General features: G+C 46.2%; 1 protein-coding gene across 1 annotated transcript in view; it reads right to left on the bottom strand.

Annotated features, from left to right (window-relative positions):
- CD244 (CD244 molecule) overlaps positions 1-7,869 on the bottom strand; it is a 29,266-nt gene extending 21,397 nt beyond the window's left edge. Inside the window, exon 1 of the mRNA XM_080825151.1 lies at positions 7,668-7,869. Within this exon, the coding sequence (XP_080681277.1) occupies positions 7,668-7,728 (61 nt within the window). The 5' untranslated portion in view covers positions 7,729-7,869. The remainder of the gene's footprint in view (positions 1-7,667) is intronic.
- Between the last annotated feature and the right edge of the window lie 14,192 nt (positions 7,870-22,061).

Consider the following 22,061-nt stretch of genomic DNA (forward strand, 5'->3'; position numbering starts at 1 on the left):
AGCAGCGGTCAGGTGATGGCTCCACTGCCTTCCTAGGAAGCGACGGGCAGCCTGCAGGGAGGGCGGCCGAGGAGACAATCTGGCCGGCAGCCTCCAAGGCCATGCACTGTCCACAGTCAGCTCAGCCAACTCTGACCTGGACTGCTGGTGGAGGAGGGGTGAGGGGTGAGGGCTGAGTGCCGGGAGGGGGTGGGGGGAAGTCTCAGAGCAGCATACTTCACCAGCCAACCAAAGGATGTTGAGGTTTTTCTCAGCTCGGGGTTGTGCCACCAGGCTTGGGGTGAAGGCAAAAGAGGGGCCACCTGCTGAGGACTGAGTGAATAGAGCCCAGTGAGATCCCAGAAGTGCCGGGACAGGGACAGCCCCAGTCAAGGCAAAACCATAAAGTAGATTAAGCACCCTCGAGGGCCCACATCCCACTTTATCTCCCCTCTTTCTTCTCTTAACCCCACACTTGGGACTTCTTTGGCCATACTGACTCCTCTCCTCAGACAGTGCAACCCCCTGACCTCTACTGACCTTACTCAATCCATGCCCCCTCAACTCCTTGTATCCGTTAACTGAATCAGCTCATTTATGCAATCTTTCTCCAAACTAACAGGTGCATTTGCTTTTCATTTCCTGTCCAAACCCTGTGTTTTCCCTACTTCCATTCAGCTGTTCCCTCTACTCACATTATCTTTCCTCCTTCTCCCTACCTCCTGAGCAATTCTGCATGCATCATGGCCACGGGCCACACCACTCCCCGCCAGAAGGAATCTCCATTTTCTCAAGTCCCTTTGTGCTCTAACTGGATCTTGTCTGTCGGTGACACTTCCCTTATAATCATTGCTGCACATGCTTGTTTTCCTCTGTCTGAAAAATTCTTTTTTTTTTTTTTAATTTATTTGGAGAGACAGAGCACAAGCAGGGGGAGCAGCAGTGGGAGGGGGAGAAGCAGATGTTCCAATGAGCAGGGATCCCATGTGGGGCTCAATCCCAGGATCCTGGGACCATGACCTGAGCCATGGGCAGACGCCTCACTGACTGAGCCACCCAGGTGCCCCTGTCTGGAAGATTCTTAAGGATACAATCAACATGTTTCATCTTTGTTTCGTCAACAGAATCTTGTATAGTTCTTGGAACATAGTAAAGGCTTAAAGAAGTTAATTAATTAATTAATTAATTAAATTCAATAATGCATCTCAGCTGAGGCCCAGAAACAAGTGCACTGTAGGACTTCCGTGCAGAAAACCGGGAAGGCTGCAGAGAGGTGGCTCCCTTGGTTTCAGCCTTTGCCTTCCAGGCTCCACACACCTGCACCCTCACTTCCCATTTGCAGGACCTCAAAAAAGAAGCCAGCAGCCCTGAGACATCCTGGGATTCTCATATACTGCTTGGTTCAACCACCTTGGCGAACGGTTGGCCAACATCTGCTGCAAGTCTGTACACATACCCTATGATTCTACACCTAGAGACATGCTCAACAGACATGCATATATAAAAGTGTGTACAACAGGCTGCTAGCACCATTATTATAATGGGGGGAGGATACAGCTGAAAGATTCATCAGTAGCAGAAGGGATGAATAAACTTCTGCATGGTCATACACTGAAAAGCCATGAAATGACCAGGTGCAAGTAATAACAGGTAATTTCATCAGATGCTGAACAGAAGAAGACAAACATAGGGCACACACCATATAATACCCTTTATATACAGGCCAAACTAACCTATGATGTCAAAAGTCAGAAGAGTGGTCGTATTTGTGAAAGGGGGAAGAGCTAACGAATGGAGAGAACGTGGGGTAGATACACAAGCATGTCCATTTAACAGTAACATATGGAGATGTACGTTTCTCTTTTTTATATATTTTCTTTATTTATTCATGAGAGAGACAGGGAGGCAGAGGCAGAGGAAGAAGCAGTCTCCACACGGAGCAGGGACCCCAACGCGGGACTCGATCCCTGGACCCCGGGACCACGACCCAAGCCAAAGGCAGATGCTCAACCAACTGAACCACCAAGGCACCTCCGAGATGTATGTTTCTAATTTTGTATGCTTTTCTGTACATGTGTCACACTGTAATAAAAATGTCTGTTGGGGCCCCTGGGTGGCTCAGCGGGTGGTGTCCAACTCTTGATTTTGAGTCAGGTCATGATCTCAGGGGGGTAAGGTCAAGCCCCATGTTGGGCTCTGTGCTGAGTATGTACCCTGCTTAAGATTCTCCCTCTCTTTCTCCCTCTGCCCCACCCTGCTCGTGCTCTCTCTCTCTCTCTCTCAAAATAATAAAAAGTAAATAAAATTAAAATTTTAAATGTCCGTTTATGAAGACAATGGCCCAGCAATCCTTGGGGCGATTTCTACAGAACTGGTTCCCTCCGGGATGATGCTGCAGCCCTGAGTCCTCCGAGTCCCCATCTGTCCCCTGGACCCAACGGCTTCACCATTCACTTGGTTTCAGGGGAGATGCAGTGAGGAAGAGATAAACAGCTACAGTCTTCTTGGAATGTGCCCAGATCCCAGCCAGAACAGTCAGAATCAGAGGCTCTTTCCCGAGAAGTGAATATTTCAACACAGTCTATAAGAACAACTGGCAAGCGCGCCTTACAGCTAATCCTGAGATGCTGCCCTGCCCTTCTGTCTGCAGCCCCTGTGCGTTCACAGTCCCCAGTGTGGGTTCCCTCAGAATCCACAGCCAAACCTGAATTTAGGGCCCAGACCCACTCCTGTGAGCAGCATTTTGAAGGTCCTTGATCCCCAACGTATCTGATTCCGAAATCATCCAAATCTGCTTCTAAGATGCCTAAAAACGGGGGCGCCTGGGTGGCTCAGTGGGTTAAGGCCGCTGCCTTCGGCTCAGGTCGTGATCCCGGCGTCCTGGGATCGAGCCCCGCATCGGGCTCTCTGCTCAGCGGGGAGCCTGCTTCCTCCCTTCTCTCTCTGCCTGCCTCTCTGTCTGCTTGTGATCTGTCTGTCAAATAAATAAATAAAATCTTTAAGATGCCTAAAAACGATTAATTTATTTACTCGGTTAACATTTTGAGTATCTATTGTGTGGGCACTTTGTGGTGCACTCATGACAGCTGTAATTATATGTTGAGTCCTGTGCTAGATGTTAGCTCTGTGAACGAGGGGCTCAGGTACCGATTCACCATCGAATTCTCAACACCTAGCCCCGGGCCTGGCCCAAGCACATCAGGGAAGGACTAGGAATTGAGAGGGAGATGTCCCTGTGAAAACCTTAGAATATTTCACGTTGTACAATGTAATAATAGGATTAAGTGTCTTGAATACCTGTTCTTTTAAGTTAAAAAATGTTGCATTCTCAGGGCATCTGGGTGGCTCAGTGTGTTAAAGCCTCTGCCTTCAGCTCAGGTCATGATCTCAGGGTCCTAGGATCAAGCCCCGCATCAGGGTCTCTGCTCAGCAGGGAGCCTGCTTCCCCCTCTCTCTCTGCCTGCCTCTCTGCCTACTTGTGATCTCTGTCTGCCAAATAAATAAATAATCTTAAAAAAAAAAATGTTGCATTCTCCCAAAGATCCCAGTTATGACATGAGAAAACCTTCAGAAAAGAGTCACCCATTAAAACATCGTCTTGGGTGCCCAGGTGGCTCAGTCAGTTAAGTGTCCGCTTTCAGCTCAGGTCATAATCCCAGGGTCCTGGGATGGGGCTCCCTGCTCAGTGGGGAGCCTACTTCTCTCTCTCCCTGTCCCCTGTTTGTGCTCTCTCTCTCTTGAATAAAAAAATAAAATCTTTAAATCTTTAAAAATAAATAAAACATCATCTCATCCAAGATGTTCTTTTTTTTTAAAGATATTTATTTATTTACTTATTTGAGAAAGAGTGAGCAAGAGAGAGTGCACAAGCTGAGTGCAGGGAGAGAGGTAGAGAGAGAAGCAGACTCCCCGATGAGCAGAGAGCCTGATGCAGGGCTCGATCCCAAGAGCCGGAGATCATGACCTGGACTGAAGGCAGACACTTAACCAACTGAGTCACCCAGGTGCCCCTCATCCAGGATTTCTTTCCTTTTTTTTTTTTTTTTTTAAGATTTTATTCATTCATGAGAGAGAAAAAGCATGAGAACGAAAGGGCAGGAAGAGGAAGAAGCAGGCTCCCCACGGAGCAGGAAGCCCAATTCGGGGTTTGATCCCAGGACCCCGGGATCATGACCAGAGCCAAAGGCAGATGCCTAACCGACTGAGCCACCTGGGGCACCCCTCAGGATTTTCTAACTCGCTCTGACTCAAATAATTAGCCAAGAAATTAGGCTCTCTTCTTGACTCTGATCACAAAACAAAGTGAAACATAGACTCTACCTCCAAAGAACTGAGTAACATGAGGGACATTTGGGAGGACTTGATATAAGAACTTTCTAAGAGTATTTTAATACCATAGCTCACCTAATGCCCACATATCCCTGTGGAGCATGCACCACTCTTGACTTCAACTTATGAATGGAAAACTGAGAAACAAGAGGTTAATTAGCTTCTTCAAGACCACAGAGGAAGTATGTTTAAAATCTAGAACAGCTTCTCCCAATGAAACTCGCCAATAGACAGATAAACTCTCACTTTATTCTGTGGATTAAAGGATCCACCCATCCATTCATTCAGCAAGTATTTACTGAGACGCTAATTGTACCAGATACTGTTCTAGAGGCTGAAGATACAGCCGTGAACAAGATAGAACAATGTCCTGGCCTCAAGACTCTTACATTCCGGTGAGGTAAAGAGGAGCCTGGGAGACAGAAAAGAAAACAAAGGAGTTAACAGTAGAGCGTGTCCAGTGGAGATGAGGACCATGGAGAGGAAAATAAGGCATTACAGGATGGTGCAAAGCCATGGAGTGCAGTGTGCTCCAGGAGCAGCGGGTCAGGGATGCTGAATGCAGGGCAGGCAAGAAAGGAGAGAGGAACACAGGGCATGCAAGAAAGGGGGGGGGGTGGTGTCAGGGAAGATAGATCAGGCCATTGCAAAACGTGTGGCTTTTCCTCTGCATTCAGAAGCCTTCTGAAAATGTTCTGCAGCCCTCGAGAGTGATAGGAACTTCTTACTTATATATTATGCTCATTAAATTCTTCAGCAAGCCAAGTTAAAAAAAAAAAAAAAAGGTTTCACGGCCATCATGGGTCCCGATGGGAGGCTCTGAAACAGACACAGCATCGCTTGTGTTGTAGCCCCGCCCAAAAAACATAGCCCTGCTCACATGAGCAAACCTCACACAAACCCACATTCAGGAGCCTTCCACAAAACAACTGACTTGTACTTCGCAAAAATGTCAAAGTCATGAAAGACGAAGAAAGGCTGGGAAATTGTTATAGATCAAAAGATAGTTAAAACCTCTGCCTTCAGCTCCGGTCATGATCCCCCAGGGTCCTGGGATCAAGCCCTGCATCGGGCTCTCTGCTCAGCAAGAAGTCTTTGTCCCCCTATCTCTCTGCTTGCCTCTCTGCCTACTTGTGATCTCTGTCAAATAAATAAATAAAATCTTAAAAAAAAAAAAAAAACAAAAAAAAAAACCAGGGTGCCTGGCTGGTTCAGTCAACAGAGCATGCAACTCTTGATCTCAGAGTTGTGAGTTCAAGCCCCACGCTGGGTGCGGAAGCTTACTTTAAAAAAATTTTTTTAATACAAAAATAAAAGACATAAGAGAAAAAGACCTAACAACTGAATGTAATACATGATCCTGATTGGATTCTGCACTCGGGAGGGGAGAATGCCATAAAGCACGACTGGAACAATTGGTAATATTTAAATATGGACTGTGTATTTGATTGTATCAATGTTAGATTTACTAAATTTGACAACTGTGCTGTTATGATACAATATGACATGAGAATGCCCATGTTCTTAGAAGAATCATGCTACAAAATTCACTCTCAAATGGGTCAGCAAAAATTATTATTATTATACTTTTTTAAAATATTTTTTTAATTTAAATTTTGTTAGTTAACATACTTACTATCCATTTATATGCACATACCTATAAGGAGACAGAGAGGAATAAAGCAAATGTGATAAAATGTTAACAACTGTTGAGTCTGGGTGAAGGAAATATAAGAATTCTTTGTACTACACTTGCAACTTCTCTGGAACTCTGAAATTATTATTTTAAACTTTTTATCTTAAATGTTTTAAAAAATATGGGACACCTGGGTGGCTCAGTCGGTGAAGTGTCTGCCTTCGGCTCTGGTCATGACCTCAGGGTCCTGGGATCGAGTCCCCCTGCTCAGCAGGAAGCCTGCTCCTCCCTCCCCCTCTGCCCCTCCCCCTGCTCCTTCTCTCTCCCCTCTCAATCACTCTCTCTCTCTCAAATAAAAAAATAAAATCTTCCTTAAAATAAATAAATAAATAAATAAATAAGAATAATAAAGGTTTAAAAACGTTTAAAATAAAAGTTTAATTAAAACAAACGGAGCAGCAGTTTCGTCAGCTTATAGCAGGCCAACCCCACAAACACAGGGAGTAGCAAGAAGAGAGAGAAGTTCCCCAAGGCCAAAGCCCATCAGCCCGTGCCCACACCCTGGCGGGGCCAGTTCCGTCCTCCACCCCACCCCGACGTTCCCTGCAGTGGGTGTGCTCCGCCGCGCCCCAAAGCATGGACCTGGGGCAGCCCCCGTCTCCTGTCCCACCGGCTCATCATCTCAGACCCCCTCAACTTCTGGCATCCAGACCTTCCTGACTGCTCCCTGTCCCAGCACTCTCTGCCCTTCTCTGCCTGTATTTGTTCAGATTTGTAAATACAAATGCATGTGTCATAACCATCCGTCTCCCCCAGTCCTCTGGAGCCTAGATTGTGCCTTGGGGGACACAAGAGTATCCTCAGTGTGTCTACATCCGGCTTCCAACAGGCCTTGGACCAACACTACCCTGTGCCCCACTTCCTTCCCTGTTCACCCAGAATGTGTCCTCCGCTCTCTCCCTCCCCCTTGATGCCCCGGGAAGAGCCACTGACCTAGAATGCAGACTCCCATCTCAGAGCACCCTTGACTCCAGGGCTGGAGGAGGGGGGGAGCAGCCTTCAGCCGAGATCTCCCCAAGCTGAGTTTTCCATGTGCTCTTCCCGATACCGTCTCCTTCCTCCCCCTTCTCCACCTTCTGCTCCAAGCCAACATTTCCCTACTAATTCTCATGTTCTCGGAGCCTCTGGGCTGCTGGAAACTGCTGGGGGGTGGGGGGGCCAGGCCATTCAGGTAGCGTGGCTGTTGGTCGTTCAAGTCCCTCCTTCTTGCTCAGCTTCCCTGCCTCAGGGAGCAATCTGCCAGTCTCTGCTTTCCAGAACCACCCAACTTCCTTACAGAAACCCAAGCCCAGGGGCCACTTCTCTCTGCTGGTAATCACGCCACTTTAGAGAATATTTCCTTTGTCCATCTTACCATCAGCAGAGAGGACACTTTCTCCCCATTACACAGAAAGGTAAACTGATGCTGGGGGAAAGGAGTCTCCTTGCCCCAGGCCACCTGGATTGCTGAAGGCATGGCCAGACCCTCTTCTCGAGGACCTCCCAACCCGCTGCCAGCCTGTTTGGTGCGCCCTAGCCAGAGCTGTCAGGAGCGGCTCAACATCGCCCTTCCAGGTGACCTTGGAAATGGCATAATCCAGGGGCTATGGGTTCTGATCTCCCTGGGGGCTATGGCCCCAAGTCCATGCTATCCCCCACTGCATGCCAGACTGGGCCTCCTTACCTTGGGCCTGATGCCCGTTGAGGAGCAGGAGGAATGTGAGCACGAGAGCTTGTCCCAACATCCCCAGAGGACGGAGTGGTCGGCTGGCTCCTCGCCCACCAGATGCTCTGCTCGCGCCCAGGCTCAGCGGCAACCCGCCAGCTGGAGGCTGACTCGGAGCAGAACTGCCTCGCTGTTTGTCCGGCCACAATTTCCTCAACTCAAGGCTGTTCTCAGCAGCTGAGAGCGAACAAGGCCACGGAGAAAGCCCCAGTACCTGGACGTGGTCCTACACTTCACAAGCTGAACTTTCAAATTTGGCCTCAAGTGGGCGGGTGCTGAGTTCTCGGTGACTCACAAAACCAGCTTCAAAATCCTGTCCATCGCTCTGCCCCAGTCAGGCTGCCTCCTTCAGGGACAGAGGTGAAGAAATGTTCCGGTTCTCTCCATCCTACTGGCAATATGGAGAAACCGCCAGTAGGCAGGGGGACCAAAGAGCCATTATCTCAGACAGTCCCATTCCAACAGGCACAGTGAATGTGGGAGGAGGGGGCTGGGGGCGTGTGGCTGAGAAGTGGAGCCCTGGGTAAGTGGGTGCAATGTTGAAGGAAAGGAACAGGACCCTAGGAAGATCTGAGACCCCGGGGAGGCTGTGTGAGTTGGTAGCCAGGTTTATGCACACGCAAACTGAAATGTCTTTACGTAGATTTGCTCTCGCTCATCTCCTGTCTGTGCTTCTATATTCCCTCCTTTCCTCTTCTCCTACTTTCCCACGGTAGTTCTCTCTTCCTTCTCTTGCCTTCTCTCACCCAGACAGCAACCAAACCCATCTTGGCCGTCCTCCCCTGCGCACACTTCAGTTCCGCACTCCACGAAGGCCAGGAAGCTTTGATCCTTCTTAAGCCCCCACAGAGAGGGAGAGGAAGGGGCTCCCCACCTTCCCAGAAAGCATTTGCTTTGAGGCCATACCCCAGGGCTCCTTGATTTTTTTTCTTTCTTCTGCTTTCCCCTCAGCAGCAAATACTTTCAGTTCCCTTCCGGTCAGCCCTTCTTCTTTTTTTCCATCCTTTGATCCATTTCCAATAATCCCATGGACGCTGGGCTCAGGGGAGGCAGACTGCAGCCTCCGCTACCAGTGAAGAAAGCAGGATGCTCTGGACAGAGCACAGACTCGGAGACTAGAGGGACAGTTCAGCGACTTAACAACATGCGTGATTAACAACCTGGCCAAGTTGCTTCCTGAGCCTGCGGGGTCAGTCCTTGGCTTGTGTTCCTAACAAGGTCGTTTTTAGGGTCAAATCAATAACTGTAGCTGAGAGTGCACACGAAAAAGAATTCTGGACAAAGGTAAGTGCCATTTTCTCGTCTTTTCTTTTCTTTTTAGATTGATTGATTGAGAGAGAGAGAGCAAGTGGGGATAGGGGCAGAGGGAGGAGAGAGAAAATCTCCAACAGACTCCCTGCTGAGCAGGGAGCCTACCTCTCATGACCCAGAAAACGTGACCTGAGCCAAAATCAAGACTTTGGTGTTTGACCAACGGAGCAACCCAGGCGCCCCTCTTTTCCTTCTTTTCGTTTTATTTTTCTTAACTTAGTCCTGTGTAACTTATTCCCACTGGTTCAATGGTTATCCGCTCTGCCAAGGGGCAGTCCCTCACCCCTGCGGAGCATCCTCAGAGCCTCTCTGGCCATGCCCTTGACTTTGAGAAGTACTGGTCATGACATAATGCACCATGTAAGGGTACATATCCTGCTACGAAAGATAGAGGACGAACTCCAACAGCTCAAAGCAACTAATAAACATTTGTTAATCTGCTTCACGGATCCCGACCCCGACACCGGCTCTGTCCTTTCTCCACACGTCGCATGGATACCTACCATCCCCTGGACACTGAACTGGGAGCGGACATATCATTACGTCTTGTGGTCTTGTTAGCTAGAATGCAACGGGAAGTTACTCAAATAAGAGAGCTGAAAGCTATCAGCAAAAGGGAGGAGGGGAAGGGACAAAAGTAAGGAAGGAATGTGTTTTGTTTTGCAGAACCAACAGTTCTAGCCAAAGAGATGCCCAACTAGATGTTTCATCTGGTAGCCCCTTGCTAGATGTGTCTCCCCTGATAGCCCCTTATGTGAGTCATTGACTTGGATTGGAGCTGAGGACCTTTGCAGAAGCCCCCCTGAGTTGTCCTGAAGTTAACTGTAGCTCATTGGAATACTAACATCTCCTCCTACAGGCGGTTTTCTGCCACTTTTTGAACATATGATGTATGCACCAGAATGCTGACATGCTAGGCTTGTACAGTGGAACAGACTGCTTTTGTAAGCTCCCCATTCCTGTCTCCTAACACATTGAATGAGCTCCTGTCTCCTAATGCACTGAATGAAAGCTTCCTGTACGAACCCCATGGGAGACAGCACGTTGAGAGCTATTTCCCTGTCTCCTTACTTACAATAAGTAATGAAAAGTTCTTTGCTTTCAACATTTCCTTGGGTTGTATTCCATTTCATGCACCCCCAGCAGTGAACCTCTTGAGCTCAGCTATACTCTACACATTGCCCTGCCCGCCCCTGACCGCTTTATCCTGGAGTCTGTGCTCTCATTAGGGTTTCCAGAACCTGGCCTGGTGTCTTGGTGCTTAGTAGTTGGTTACAGAGTGTTGAGTGCTGAAAGAATGAATGACTTCCCTAAAGAAAGCATATCATGAGATACTCTGGTGAGCTAAGGCGTGATGATCCTGCCTTCGTGGGATTTATATCCTGCCCTGCAGGGTCCTTGTACAGAGGGTCCTTCTGGGCAATTCAGCCACTTTAGCATGAACACCCAAGACCCTACAAAGGCCACATAAATTCAGAGACTCCCATAGCTCCACATTCCATGCATATTCTCCAGGTCTCTGTAAGTCGGGGACATTGAAAAGTCAGTGGCCATCCAGGAATTAAATGTTCACCAACCCCCTCTCATCCTTCCTTTTCTCGAATCATACTTCCATCATCTTTCACTGAGTCAAAGTTATTCTAGTATAGCCCAACTGCAAAGTTCATGAGTCCCCCAGACCACCCACTTGTCGACCAGTTATAAGTTTGGAGTCCCTAGGACCACCTTTAGTTCTGATAATTCATTAGAAGGCACTTAAACAACAATTTTTTAAATGATTCTTTTTTTATTATTATTTAATTTAGTTGTTTGAGAAAGAGAGAGAGAGGGAGGGAGAGAGCATGAGGAGGGGAATGGGATAGGCAGAGGGAGAAGCAGGCTCCCGCGGAACTCAATCCTAGGACCCTGGGATCATGACCCAAGCTGAAGGCAGACGCTTAACCAACTGAGCCACCCAGCCACCATTAACACATGAAGTACTCATGTCCTTTGACCTAGCAAGTCCCCCTCTTTGAATTCATCCAACAGAAATACTCTAATGCACCAAAAACACTTTCACAAATGCCCAAAGATAGGTAAGATTCTTCCTTACAGCAATGTTCAGTAAAAAACTAGAAATAGCCAAAATGTTGATTAGTAGCAAAGAGTTGGGGGAAAATGGTGTATTGATTCTATACTACAGTATCTTGAGAAACCTTTAAAAAGAGTAAGGTGGAGTGCCTGGGTGGCTCAGTCAGTTAAGCATCCAACTCTTCATTTTGGCTCAAGTCATGACCTCAGGGTCATGAGATCCAGTCCCACATCGGCCTCCATGTTCAGCAGGGAGTCTGCTAGAGATTCTCTCCCTCACCCCCACCCTATTTGTGCCCGCTCTCTCTCAAATAAATAAAGATTTCTCTTTTTAAAAATAAAATAAAAAGAATAAGACAAATGTATACATATACCCATTAAGCTCTAAGACAAGAGCACCTGGGTGGCTGTCGGTTAAGCTGCTGCCTTCGGCCCAGGTCATGATCCCAGGGTCCTGGGATCAAGCCCCACATCGGGCTCTCTGCTCAGCGGGAAGCCTGCTTCTCCCTTTCTCTCTGCCCCTGCTTGTGTTCCCTCTCTCCCTGTGTCTCTCTCTGTCAAATAAATAAATTAAATCTTAAAAAAAAAACTCTAAGACATTCACAAAGCAATGTGCATAATATAATTCTGTTTAAGTGGACAGAACTAGGTGTGTGAATTTATGTTCTCTAAATGGTTGTAAATGCAAAGAAACATGCCCAAGGGAAAACAATCATGACAGTAACCTTTCAATAAAGAAACAGAATTTTAAGGAGTGTTGAGTGAGAGTGTGACTGACTTTTTATTCTTATATATTTTACAATGGCTATATTATGTGTATGATGACTGAAAATATCAGTTCTCCAAGTTTCCAGATTTTCAACTACACAACATAAGACCAGTGCTTTAGAGTTTTCCAGAGACACAGATTAACTAGGAGACATGTAGACACAAATGCAGAGATAGAGATAAAGATGGAGGTAGAGATTTATTATAAAGAACTGGTTCATACAATTATGGAGGCTGGCACGTCCGAAATCTGCAGAGCCAATGTCCCAGTTCAAAGGCCATCAAGCAGGAGAATTCTCTCTTTCTTGTAGGAGGGGAAGACTTGTTCTATTCAGGCCTTCAACCGATCAGATAGGGCCCACCTACATTGGGGAGGGCAATCTGCTTTACTCAGCCGACCAATTTAAATGTTAAATTCTTGCGATGTCCAGGTAGCTCAGTTGGTTAAGCATCTGACTTTTTTTAAAGATTTTATTTATTTACTTGACAGAGAGAGAATGAGAGCACAAGCCGGTGAAGTGGCAGGCAGAGGGAGAGGGCTGCTGAGCAGAAAGCCCGATGCAGGGCTTAATCCCAGGACTCCGGGATCATGGCCTGAGCCAAAAGCAGACCACCCAGGGACCCCAAGCATCTGATTCTTGATTTCAGCTTAGGTCATGATATCAAGGATATGGAATCAAGCCCTTCATCAGGCTCCATGCTCAGTGAGGAATCTGCTTCTCTCCCTCTCCCTATGCCCCTCCCCTCTCTAAAATAAATAAATAAATCTTTAAATGTTAATCTCATCTAAAATTCTTTCCTAGAAACATCCAGAATAATGTTTAAATATCTGTGTATTTAATTAAATATCTGTGGTCCAATCAGACGGACATAAAAAATTAACCATCACAATCAATGACCAAACATTCATTGTGATTAATCTGTCTATTGGCTGGTTTTAAGAAAGCAAAACTTTATGATCTAAATATATTATCCAAATGAATTACTGTAACCATTTTTAGAAATAATAATCCATTTTTATTTTTTAATAATAATTTTTCATTTTAGAATTCCATTAAATTTTAAAATATCCCTACCCATTGACACAGTATTAACCAGTGTTCCTAGTCCAGGGCTCATCTCACTACACAGTCTGCTTTTTCTTATTCTTTAGAAAAACTAAAATATGCTAATCCAGCTCTGGACATTGATCTTTGCTTTCAACTGTCAGAGTTTTGGAGTCCCACATTTCCCTTACTCCTGAGAAGGTTGTCCTCACAGCTATTATCCTTAGAAGTCTGAAGGATGTACGTAATGGTATGGCCTCAGTCACAAAAAGTATTACAGTCACTACTTGTGGGGTGCAGTGGTAGGTGATGATGAGGCCAAGGAAGAGTATAAAAGCTTAAGGGCTGCAGTGTAAGAGAAAAAAATTTGAGCCTGGGGCACCTGGCTGGTTCAGTCAGTAGACCATGCGACTCTTGGTCTCAGTGTAATGAGTTCAAGCCCCACCTTGGGCATGGAGTCTACTTTAAAAAATAATTAGATAAGGGCACCTGGGTGGCTCAGTCAGTTAAGCATCTCCCTTCGGCTCAGGTCATGATCTTGGGGTCCGGGGATTGAGCCCTGCATCAGGATCCCTGATGAGCAAGGAGTCAGCTTCTCCCTCTTCCTCTGCCCCTCTGCCTGCCTGTGCTCTCCTGTGCTCTCTATCTGTCAAATAAATAAATAAAATCTTTATTTAAAAAAAAAAAAAAAGGAAAAAGAAAACCAAGTCACAGGTAGAACTGGGATTTGAGCCCCAGACGGAACTGAAAGCCTGAGCACAACTGACCACATCAAAGGAAGTGCTTGAAAATAAGAGCAACTTTTATATACTTTTGACGGGAGAAGCAGGGGAAAGGAAGGAGACAATGGGAGCAGGAGGCCTGAAGCGAGTCAGTCGTTATCTTGCAGGTTTCTGGCAAGTCTTCCTAAATGCAATGGGCCTGTGGTCTTCAAGATCAGGAGTAATGACTCCCCCTGCTAGAAGTCACGTCTTCCAGGCTTGCCGAGATTCTCCACCAGAACTAGAGAAAACTCTTTGGAACCTGTTGGGGAAACGTAAGAGTGAGTCCCAGAGCCAGTGATGGCAGCTGAGCTGGATGGACTCTAGGCTTGCTTTGTGAGGACCCAGATCCATGAATTAGAAGGGATGCCAAGCTGAGATACAAAACGAAACTGTCCTAGGGACAACAAGGAGACAGCAGGTGGGCACCTGGGTGGCTCAGTTGACTCTTGGTTTTGGCTCATGGTTGTGAAATCAAGCCCATGTTGGGTGTGGAGTCTGCTTGAAATTCTCTCTCTCCCCCTCCTGCTGCCCCCACCACCCTCTTAAAAAAAGGGGGGAGGGGAGACAGAGCAGTAAACACTCCCAGTCGACACTTGGGTGCTCCAGGTCTAGGGTGTGACCAACAGACCACGAATCAACGCCTCAGGCTCCCTAACCTATGACTAATGAAGAAACTCCTTTATCTTTGATCAGCAGATGTCTGGGCCATCTGGGGACTTCCTTTCCAGGCTACACAGCCATCAGGAGCGTGTCGGGGAGACTGGCTATAAAGGAGGGATTGGAAAGGGTGTTCAAAGACCACCAGTGAGCAGCTAGTGAAAGGGGAAGTTCTATTCTAGGACCCAGGAAAACAGGAAACATTCTTATCTGAAACCGCAGAAGAAGAAAGCAAGCAGTAGTCACTACATGAGAACTCATGATCTTTATTTCCCAACCACCTGAGCACTGTCTGTGCTTCTGAAGCCATGGCTGAGTTTTGAACAAGTACAGCCGTTATTCTGGGCCTTTCTCTCTCCGTCTTTCTCACAAAGGCTAGAGCACTGCTTCTCCTTCTATGTACGTTTACTTTCTTTGGGTCTCCACTTTGCCAGAAGAAAACCAGCCAGTTAATGTTTATTTGTTGGGTGTGATGATGTTCAGGTTCAGGCTAAATTGGAGGAAGGCGATATTCCCACTGAGAAGATCAAGCCTTTTAAAAGCAATACACAGGACAGCAAATGACCTACTGGAGCCCCATCTGAGTCAAGGACCCAGGAGCCAAAGAGAACAATCCATATCAGGGCTCATCTCGGGAACAAGGGACCTGCTGCTCTGGCTTCAGCGTGGAGAAATAGCTCCGTCAGAGAACTGGAGGCCGGCTCCCTGACACTGCGATGTGGTGTAGGAAACGGGGCTCTGTCTCTGCCACTCTGCGCTAGAACAAGGTGTTTCTACAAGGGCACCTGGCTGTCTCAGTCCAGGGAGCACGTGACTGTTGACCTTGGGGTCGTGATTTCGTGTCCTGCACTGGGTATGGAGATCACTTAAAAATAAAATCTTTTTTTTTTTAAGGTGTTTCTGGGACACCTGGATGGCTCAGTCCCTTAAGTGTCTGCCCTCAGCTCAGGTCACAATCCTGGAGGCCCCAGGATCATGCCTCGCGTCAGGCTCCCTGCTCGTCGGGAAGTCTGCTTCCTCCTCTGCCCCTCATCCCACTTGTGCTCTCTCTCAAATAAATAAAAATTTTTTAAAAAAATTTTAAAATTGGAGGGGCACCTGGGTGGCTCGGAGGGCTAAGCCGCTGCCTTCAGCTCAGGTCCTGGTCTCAGGGTCCTGGGATCGAGCCCCACATCAGGCTCTCTGCTCAGCGGGGAGCCTGCTTCCCCCTCTCTCTCTGCCTGCCTCTCTGCCTACTTGTGATCTCTGTCTGTCCAATGAATAAATAATATCTTTTAAAATTTTTTTTTAATTTCAAAAAGGTGTTTCTACGTAAAAAATGAATGAAGTTTTCACAAATCGCAGGAGAAATGTATCACTGAGTTGCTTTATACGATGGAAAGATAATTAAACATAAACTTGTCTTATTCGCTAGTATCTTTTCATATGTAGTGTAAATCAGAATCAGATTATACCAAATTATATGCTGAGATATTTTTGATGCATTACTATATCAGAGTGCTTTACAAAAAAGAAAACGAAAACAGAATGACTCCAAGGTGCCCTGCCACCTGGTTTGCGAACTATACCGATTTTGTGAATTATAATACAGAAGATCAAAATCAAGCCTTTTTTTAAAGATTTTATTTATTTGACAGAGAGAGACACAGCGAGAGAGGGAACACAAGCAGGGGGAATGGGAGAGGGGGAAGCAGGCTTCCTGCCGAGCAGGGAGCCCGATGCGGGGCTCGATCCCAGGACCCCGGGATCATGACCTGAGCTAAAAGCAGACGCCCAACAACTGAGCCACCCATGCGCCCCCAAAATCAAGGCTTTAACAATAAGGTAGTTTATTCAAGCCCATGTTCCCTCTAACTCTTTAAGTCGTGTCACATTGGTGCCTCAAAAACAAGTGCAGGTGATCACAGGTCAGTATCCTAACCTGAAACTTACAACTGACAACGTGGCAAACCTTCATCCTGGGGCATTGTATTCTGTTTCACGGCGTCGTCTGTCTTGTATAATCCGCACCAGTGTCGGCAATGTCCCTGCTTCTGTGCAGTTACTCCTCCCATGCGGGCTGCACATGCCCACAGACCCACGCAATACACCACGGGGGACAAAGAGCCTAGACTGGACTTCCTGCTCGCCTCAGAGTTTCCCTTTTCCTTCCCCAACCCCGAGCCTCTCCCACTTCCCTACACAACTATTCTCACAAAGTTCTGAGTCTTTCTGGTAGACCTGCCCTTCTAGGTGTCTCTGATGCTGCTCCTTAGTGCACCTGTGTGCTTTCTTCTCGCTAGGACGGAGCCTTGGGAATCGCACGCTTTGACCCGCCCTCACCGCACTCTCTCCCCTGATGATTCTCTCCTGTCTTCCCTCCCAGCTGTACAACCCAGCGCGAGCCCAGGCAGTTAGAAACACCACTAGTTGTTGAAAATAGATTAACTTCCTTCCAGTGGAGGCTTTTAAAGCATCATTTCAGGTTTATAAGTCCCTAGCAGACACTTTTGTTGCCTTGTGTTTTGCACTTAGTAATTCTTTTCAAATGACATCAAAGGCCAACTTTTGGGTCTTGGACCCTAGAAATGTGACTCCTAATCCTTTTTTCAAGTCGTAAAAATAACAGTTTATCTCTGACTTCTAGATCCTTTTCTTTTCTAAGTGCTGAGGTTCCTCCTGCCCTGTTCTTTTTGCTCTTGATTTGTTGAATCTTTAAAGTTTTGCTTGTTCTCCTGGCTGCAGCTCAGCTGCCAATTCTGCATGCACATTTTTTAGCACAGTCATGCTTCTCGTGTATCTTAGGTACTTTTTGTACATATATAGTGTGCGTGTGTGTGTGTGTGTGTGTGTGTGTGTGTGTATCTGCATACACAACAGTAACGCTTGTTTTAGTTACTTACTTTTACCTTAATTACTTAAAACTGGGGCACCTGGGAGGCTCAGTCGGTTAAGGGGCTGACACTGGATTCTGGCGGCTCAGGTCGCGGGATTGACCCCCACACTGCTTGTCCCTCTCCCTCTGTTCCCCCTCCTGCTCTCTCTCCCTCAAATAAATAAATACAATCTTTAAAAATAACAGTAACTACTTAAACCGTATCCACCCCACTTGGAATCCCACCAGCCTAAACTTCTAGATACTACTGATGAAATATCAGGATCAATACGCAGTGCTTCATGAAGGACCGATGGAATTCTTGTTTTTTTACCATTTCAGCCAATCCCTGACTTCCCAGGTCTTAGTTGTATCTACAGTGAAAGCCACTGAGTTCTCCTCAGAAGTGATCGTGCAGAGAAACCGTGCAACAGACGGAAGCGTAGTCTGCACAGCGGAGTTGTGCTTCCCATCCTTTAGGGAATTTGCTGTGGGATCTACAGTTCTTCACTTCTTTGAAATTTCAAGATGATGGAACAAGAGAAATAGTAAACCTTTCACTCTCCTTCTCCACTTCTCTATGTTCCCAAGATTTCGAACTTCCTTTAAAATGTGTTTGGCGGGACACCTGGGTGGCTCCGTCGTTAAGCGTCTGCCTTTGGCTCAGGTCATGATCCCAGGGTCCTGGGATCGAGCCCTGCATCGGGCTCCCTGCTTAGCGGGAAGCCTGCTTCCCCTTCTCCCACTCCCCCTGCTTGTATTCCCTCTCTCGCTGTGTCTCTTTCTGTCAAATAAACACAGATCTTTCTAAAAAAAAAATCTTTGGCATATCCAAAAAGAATAATAATAATAGTAATAGTAACAATAATGAATAAATAAATAAATAAATGTATTTGACAGCCATTACAACAGTTTTACCCAACCTCATTTCTTCGAATAATCAAAATCCCGACTGAAGTGCTCTGACAATAACAATTTTTCAAGGTAAAGCTCAGCTATTTTCAGCAAAAGGGCCTGAATATAGGAAACACCCACAACTAATATGGACCACATACTTTTCTTATTTCCTAATCCTATGCTACTCAGAAAAGAAAAGACCAGAAAAATCTTTACCATTGAGAATTCTTGTTCCTCAACAAATACCATCAATAAGTAGAAGTAGGGACACCTGAGTGGCTCAGTGGGTTAAGCCGCTGCCTTCGGCTCAGGTCATGATCCTAGGTCCTGGGATCGAGTCCCGCATCAGGCTCCTTGCTTGGCGGGAAGCCTGCTTCTCTCTCTGCCTCTGCCTGCCACTCTACCTGCTTGTGCGTGCTCTCTCTCTCTCTCTGACAAATAAATAAATAAAATCTTTTTTAAAATTTTTTTTTAAATAAGTAAAAGTAAAAGATAATACATTGAGAGAATATATTTGCAACACATATAACTAACAAAGGATTAGTGCAATTAATACTAATATATAAAATATTTTTATTAATCAATAAGAAGAAAAGATAACCCAGTAGAAAATTCTGCAAAATATACAAACGAGCACTCCATAGAGAAAGAGACACATATGGCCAATAAACATATGAAAAGATATTCAACCTCCCTAGGAATGGAGAAATGCAAATTCAAAGTTTAATTGACAAAAATAAAGAAGGCTGATGACACCAAGTATTCAAGAGTATGTGGATCAACTGAACAGTTGTATACACTGATGAAAGTATAAATTGGTACAATTTTTTTGGAAAAAAAATTGAGCACCTGGGTGGCTCAGTGGGTTAAGCCTCTGCCTCCGGCTCAGGTCATGATCGCAGGGTCCTGGGATGGAGCCCTGCATCGGGCTCTCTGCTCAGCAGGGAGCCTGCATCCCCCCACCCCCCACCTGCCTCTCTGCCTACTTGTGATCTCCTTCTCTCTGTCAAATAAATAAATAAAATCTTTTTAAAAATTGATATTATCTTGTAAAGTTGAATATTCATAAATTCTAATGACCCAGGAATTTGACTTCTAGTCACATACTCAAAAGAAATGTGAGCACATATGTACCTGGAGACACACCCAACAATGCTCCTAGCAGCATTGTTCTTCATTGGGGAAAAAAAATCTGGAAACAAAACAAATGCTCAAAAACAGGGTAGCAGAAAAAATGTGCTGTATTCATACAATGATATATATACGTAGTATTGAAAATGAATGTATGAGGGGTGCCTGGGTGGCTGAGTTGGTTGGGCGTCTGACTCTTGATTTTTAGCTCAGGTCACGAACTCAGGGTGGTGAGATAGGACGCTGTGCGAGCTCCGTGCTCAGCGGGGAGTCTGCTTCTCTCCCTCTTCCTGTACCTCTGCCCCTTCCCCCACTCTCACGCTCTCTCTCTTTCTCTCTCTGTCTCTCTCGCGTTCTAAAATAAGGAAAACAAATCTTTTAAAAAAGGAAGAGGGCACCTGGGTGGCTCAGTGGATTAAGCATCTGCCTTCGGCTTAGGTCATGATCCCAGGGTCCTGGAATCGAGTCCCACCTCAGGCTCCCCCCTCACCGGAGAATGTGCTTCTCTCCCTCTCCCTCTGCCCCTCCTCCCTGCTCCTATGAGCTCTCACTTTCTCTCTCTCTCTCTCTGTCTCCAATAAATAGGGTTCCTGGGTGGCTCAGTGGGTTAAAGCTTCTGTCTTCGGCTCAGGTTATGATCCCGGGGTCCTGGGATTGAGCTCCACATCGGACTCTCTGCTCGGCGGGAAGCCTGCTTCCCCCTCTCTCTCTGCCTGCCTCTCTGCCTACTTGTGATCTCTGTCTGTGAAATAAATAAATAAAATCTTAAAAAAAAAAAAAAAAGAAAGGAAATGAACATAGGAATGTGTAACAGCATAGGGTAATCATAGCTATGTATCAAAGGAAAAAAGGATGTTCCAAAGACAATATATAGTATTTTCATATAGTAGTTTGAAAACAAAGAAATTAAACAATGTATCACTTGAGCATATGTGTGATGTGGATGCCTGTGTGTGATTGTTAAAAAGTAATTTAAACAATAGAATAATCAACACAAAATCAGACAACAGCTACTATTGAGGGAGAAGCAAGGAGGGGGTAGAGTGATCTAGAGAAACAGATGGGTAGGTGTAGGTTAATAATAACATTCCAGTTCTTGGGTTGTGTAGTGGTTCACAGAAGACAGAGAGAGAGGGAGGGAAGGACACAAGGAAGGAGAAATGCCCCAGTTTCTATTTTTCAAAAAAAAAAAAAAAAGAATTGAAAACAGACTCAGATAGTCTATTCCAGTATTCACTGCAGCATTTTTCACAGTGACCAAAATGTGGAAACACCCCAAGTGTCCCACAGAGATGACCATATCCGATGACTGAATAAATGTACTTTATAGCATACAATGGATAAGCAAGGACGAAGTTCTTTTTTTCCTTTAAGATTTTATTTACTTATTTGACAAAGAGAGTGAGAGAGCACAAGCAGGGGGCACAGCAGAGGGAGAAGCAGGCCTCCTGCCAAGCAGGGAGCCCTACACGGGGCTCCATCCCAGGACCCCGCGATCATGACCTGAGCTGAAGGCAGACGCTTAATGACTGAGCCACCCCAGTGCCCAGGAATGAAATTCTGACAGACACCACAACGTGGATAAGTCTTGAAAACATCATGCTAAGTGAAGTAAGTCAGACGCAAAAGGGTAAATATTGTATGATTCCATTTATGTGAAGGACGTAGCGTAGGCAAATTCCTGGAGACAAAGAGTAGAACAAAGAACACCATGGGCTGGCGGATGGAAGGAACGTGGAATTATTGCTTAACAAGCACAGAGTTTCTGTTTGGGGTGATGAAAGGTTTGAGAAATAAACAGTGGTCATCGTTGCACAATATTGTGAAGGTGATTGATACCACTGAAGTATACGCGCAAAGATGATTAAAATGGCAAATTTTGTAGTATGTATAGTTTACCACAATTTTAAACAACAGCCTCCCAGAGGACAAAAACCTGATTGCCTTGCCCTTTTTTTTTTTTTTCCAAAGTAGGCTCCACACTGGGTGTGGAGGGCTTGAACTAACAACCCTGAGATCAAGACCTGAGATCAAAAGCCCGATGCTTCCTCAGCTAAGCCATTCAGGGGCCCCTGCCCTGCCTATTTAAATTCTTCATCACTCACTGTGTGCACTACGGCTCCCCTCTTTGATTTCCTTGCAGCCTCTGGGCAGAGATAGAGACAGAGAAGAACAGACCCATGTTTCCGGTGGAGTAGTGACCACAGCTAGAGAAGATGCAGAGTTTCAGTCTTACCGCGTATTTGACACAACATCCAGCCTCTCCTTGGTCCTGGGCTCAAACCATCCCACCTCTGTAGCAGAACCTGTGAGGTAAGGCCCTGAGACTCCCAGCATCGTCACCACCCAGCTTCTCCGATGCCATGTCCAGCACTAACTTACTACCTGCCCCGGCCATACACCATGACGCTTCCGCGAGGCCCTGCCCTGGGTACTGGGCATTCAAGGAAATAAGGAACTCACATGCAGACGAGTTGCTGAGAAGTTAACAGAAAATGACATTGAGAAGAACAAGTGATAAAAGATGAGCCCAGGAGGACAAAAGAGAGACTCTGAGGCGGGACAGGAGAACAGAGAGGCCGCATGGGGGGCAAGTGGCTAACCACATCTGAGCCTCAGTTCCTCACACCTAAAATGAAGCTAATAAACACGATGTTGTGAAGACCAGGGGAGGCAACATTGAGAAACATGTTTTAGTTCTCTAAAAGAACAATGAAGAGAAATACAAGTCGAAAATGCCATTATTAGGGGCATCTGGGTGGCTCAGTCGTTAAACATCTGCCTTCAGCTCAGGTCATGATCCCAGAGTCCTGGGATCAAGCCCCACGTCAGTGGGGAGCCTGCTTCTCCCTCT

The sequence above is a fragment of the Martes martes genome, assembly GCF_963455335.1.
Source record: "Martes martes genome assembly, chromosome: 15".
Classification (NCBI taxonomy): Eukaryota; Metazoa; Chordata; class Mammalia; order Carnivora; family Mustelidae; genus Martes; species Martes martes.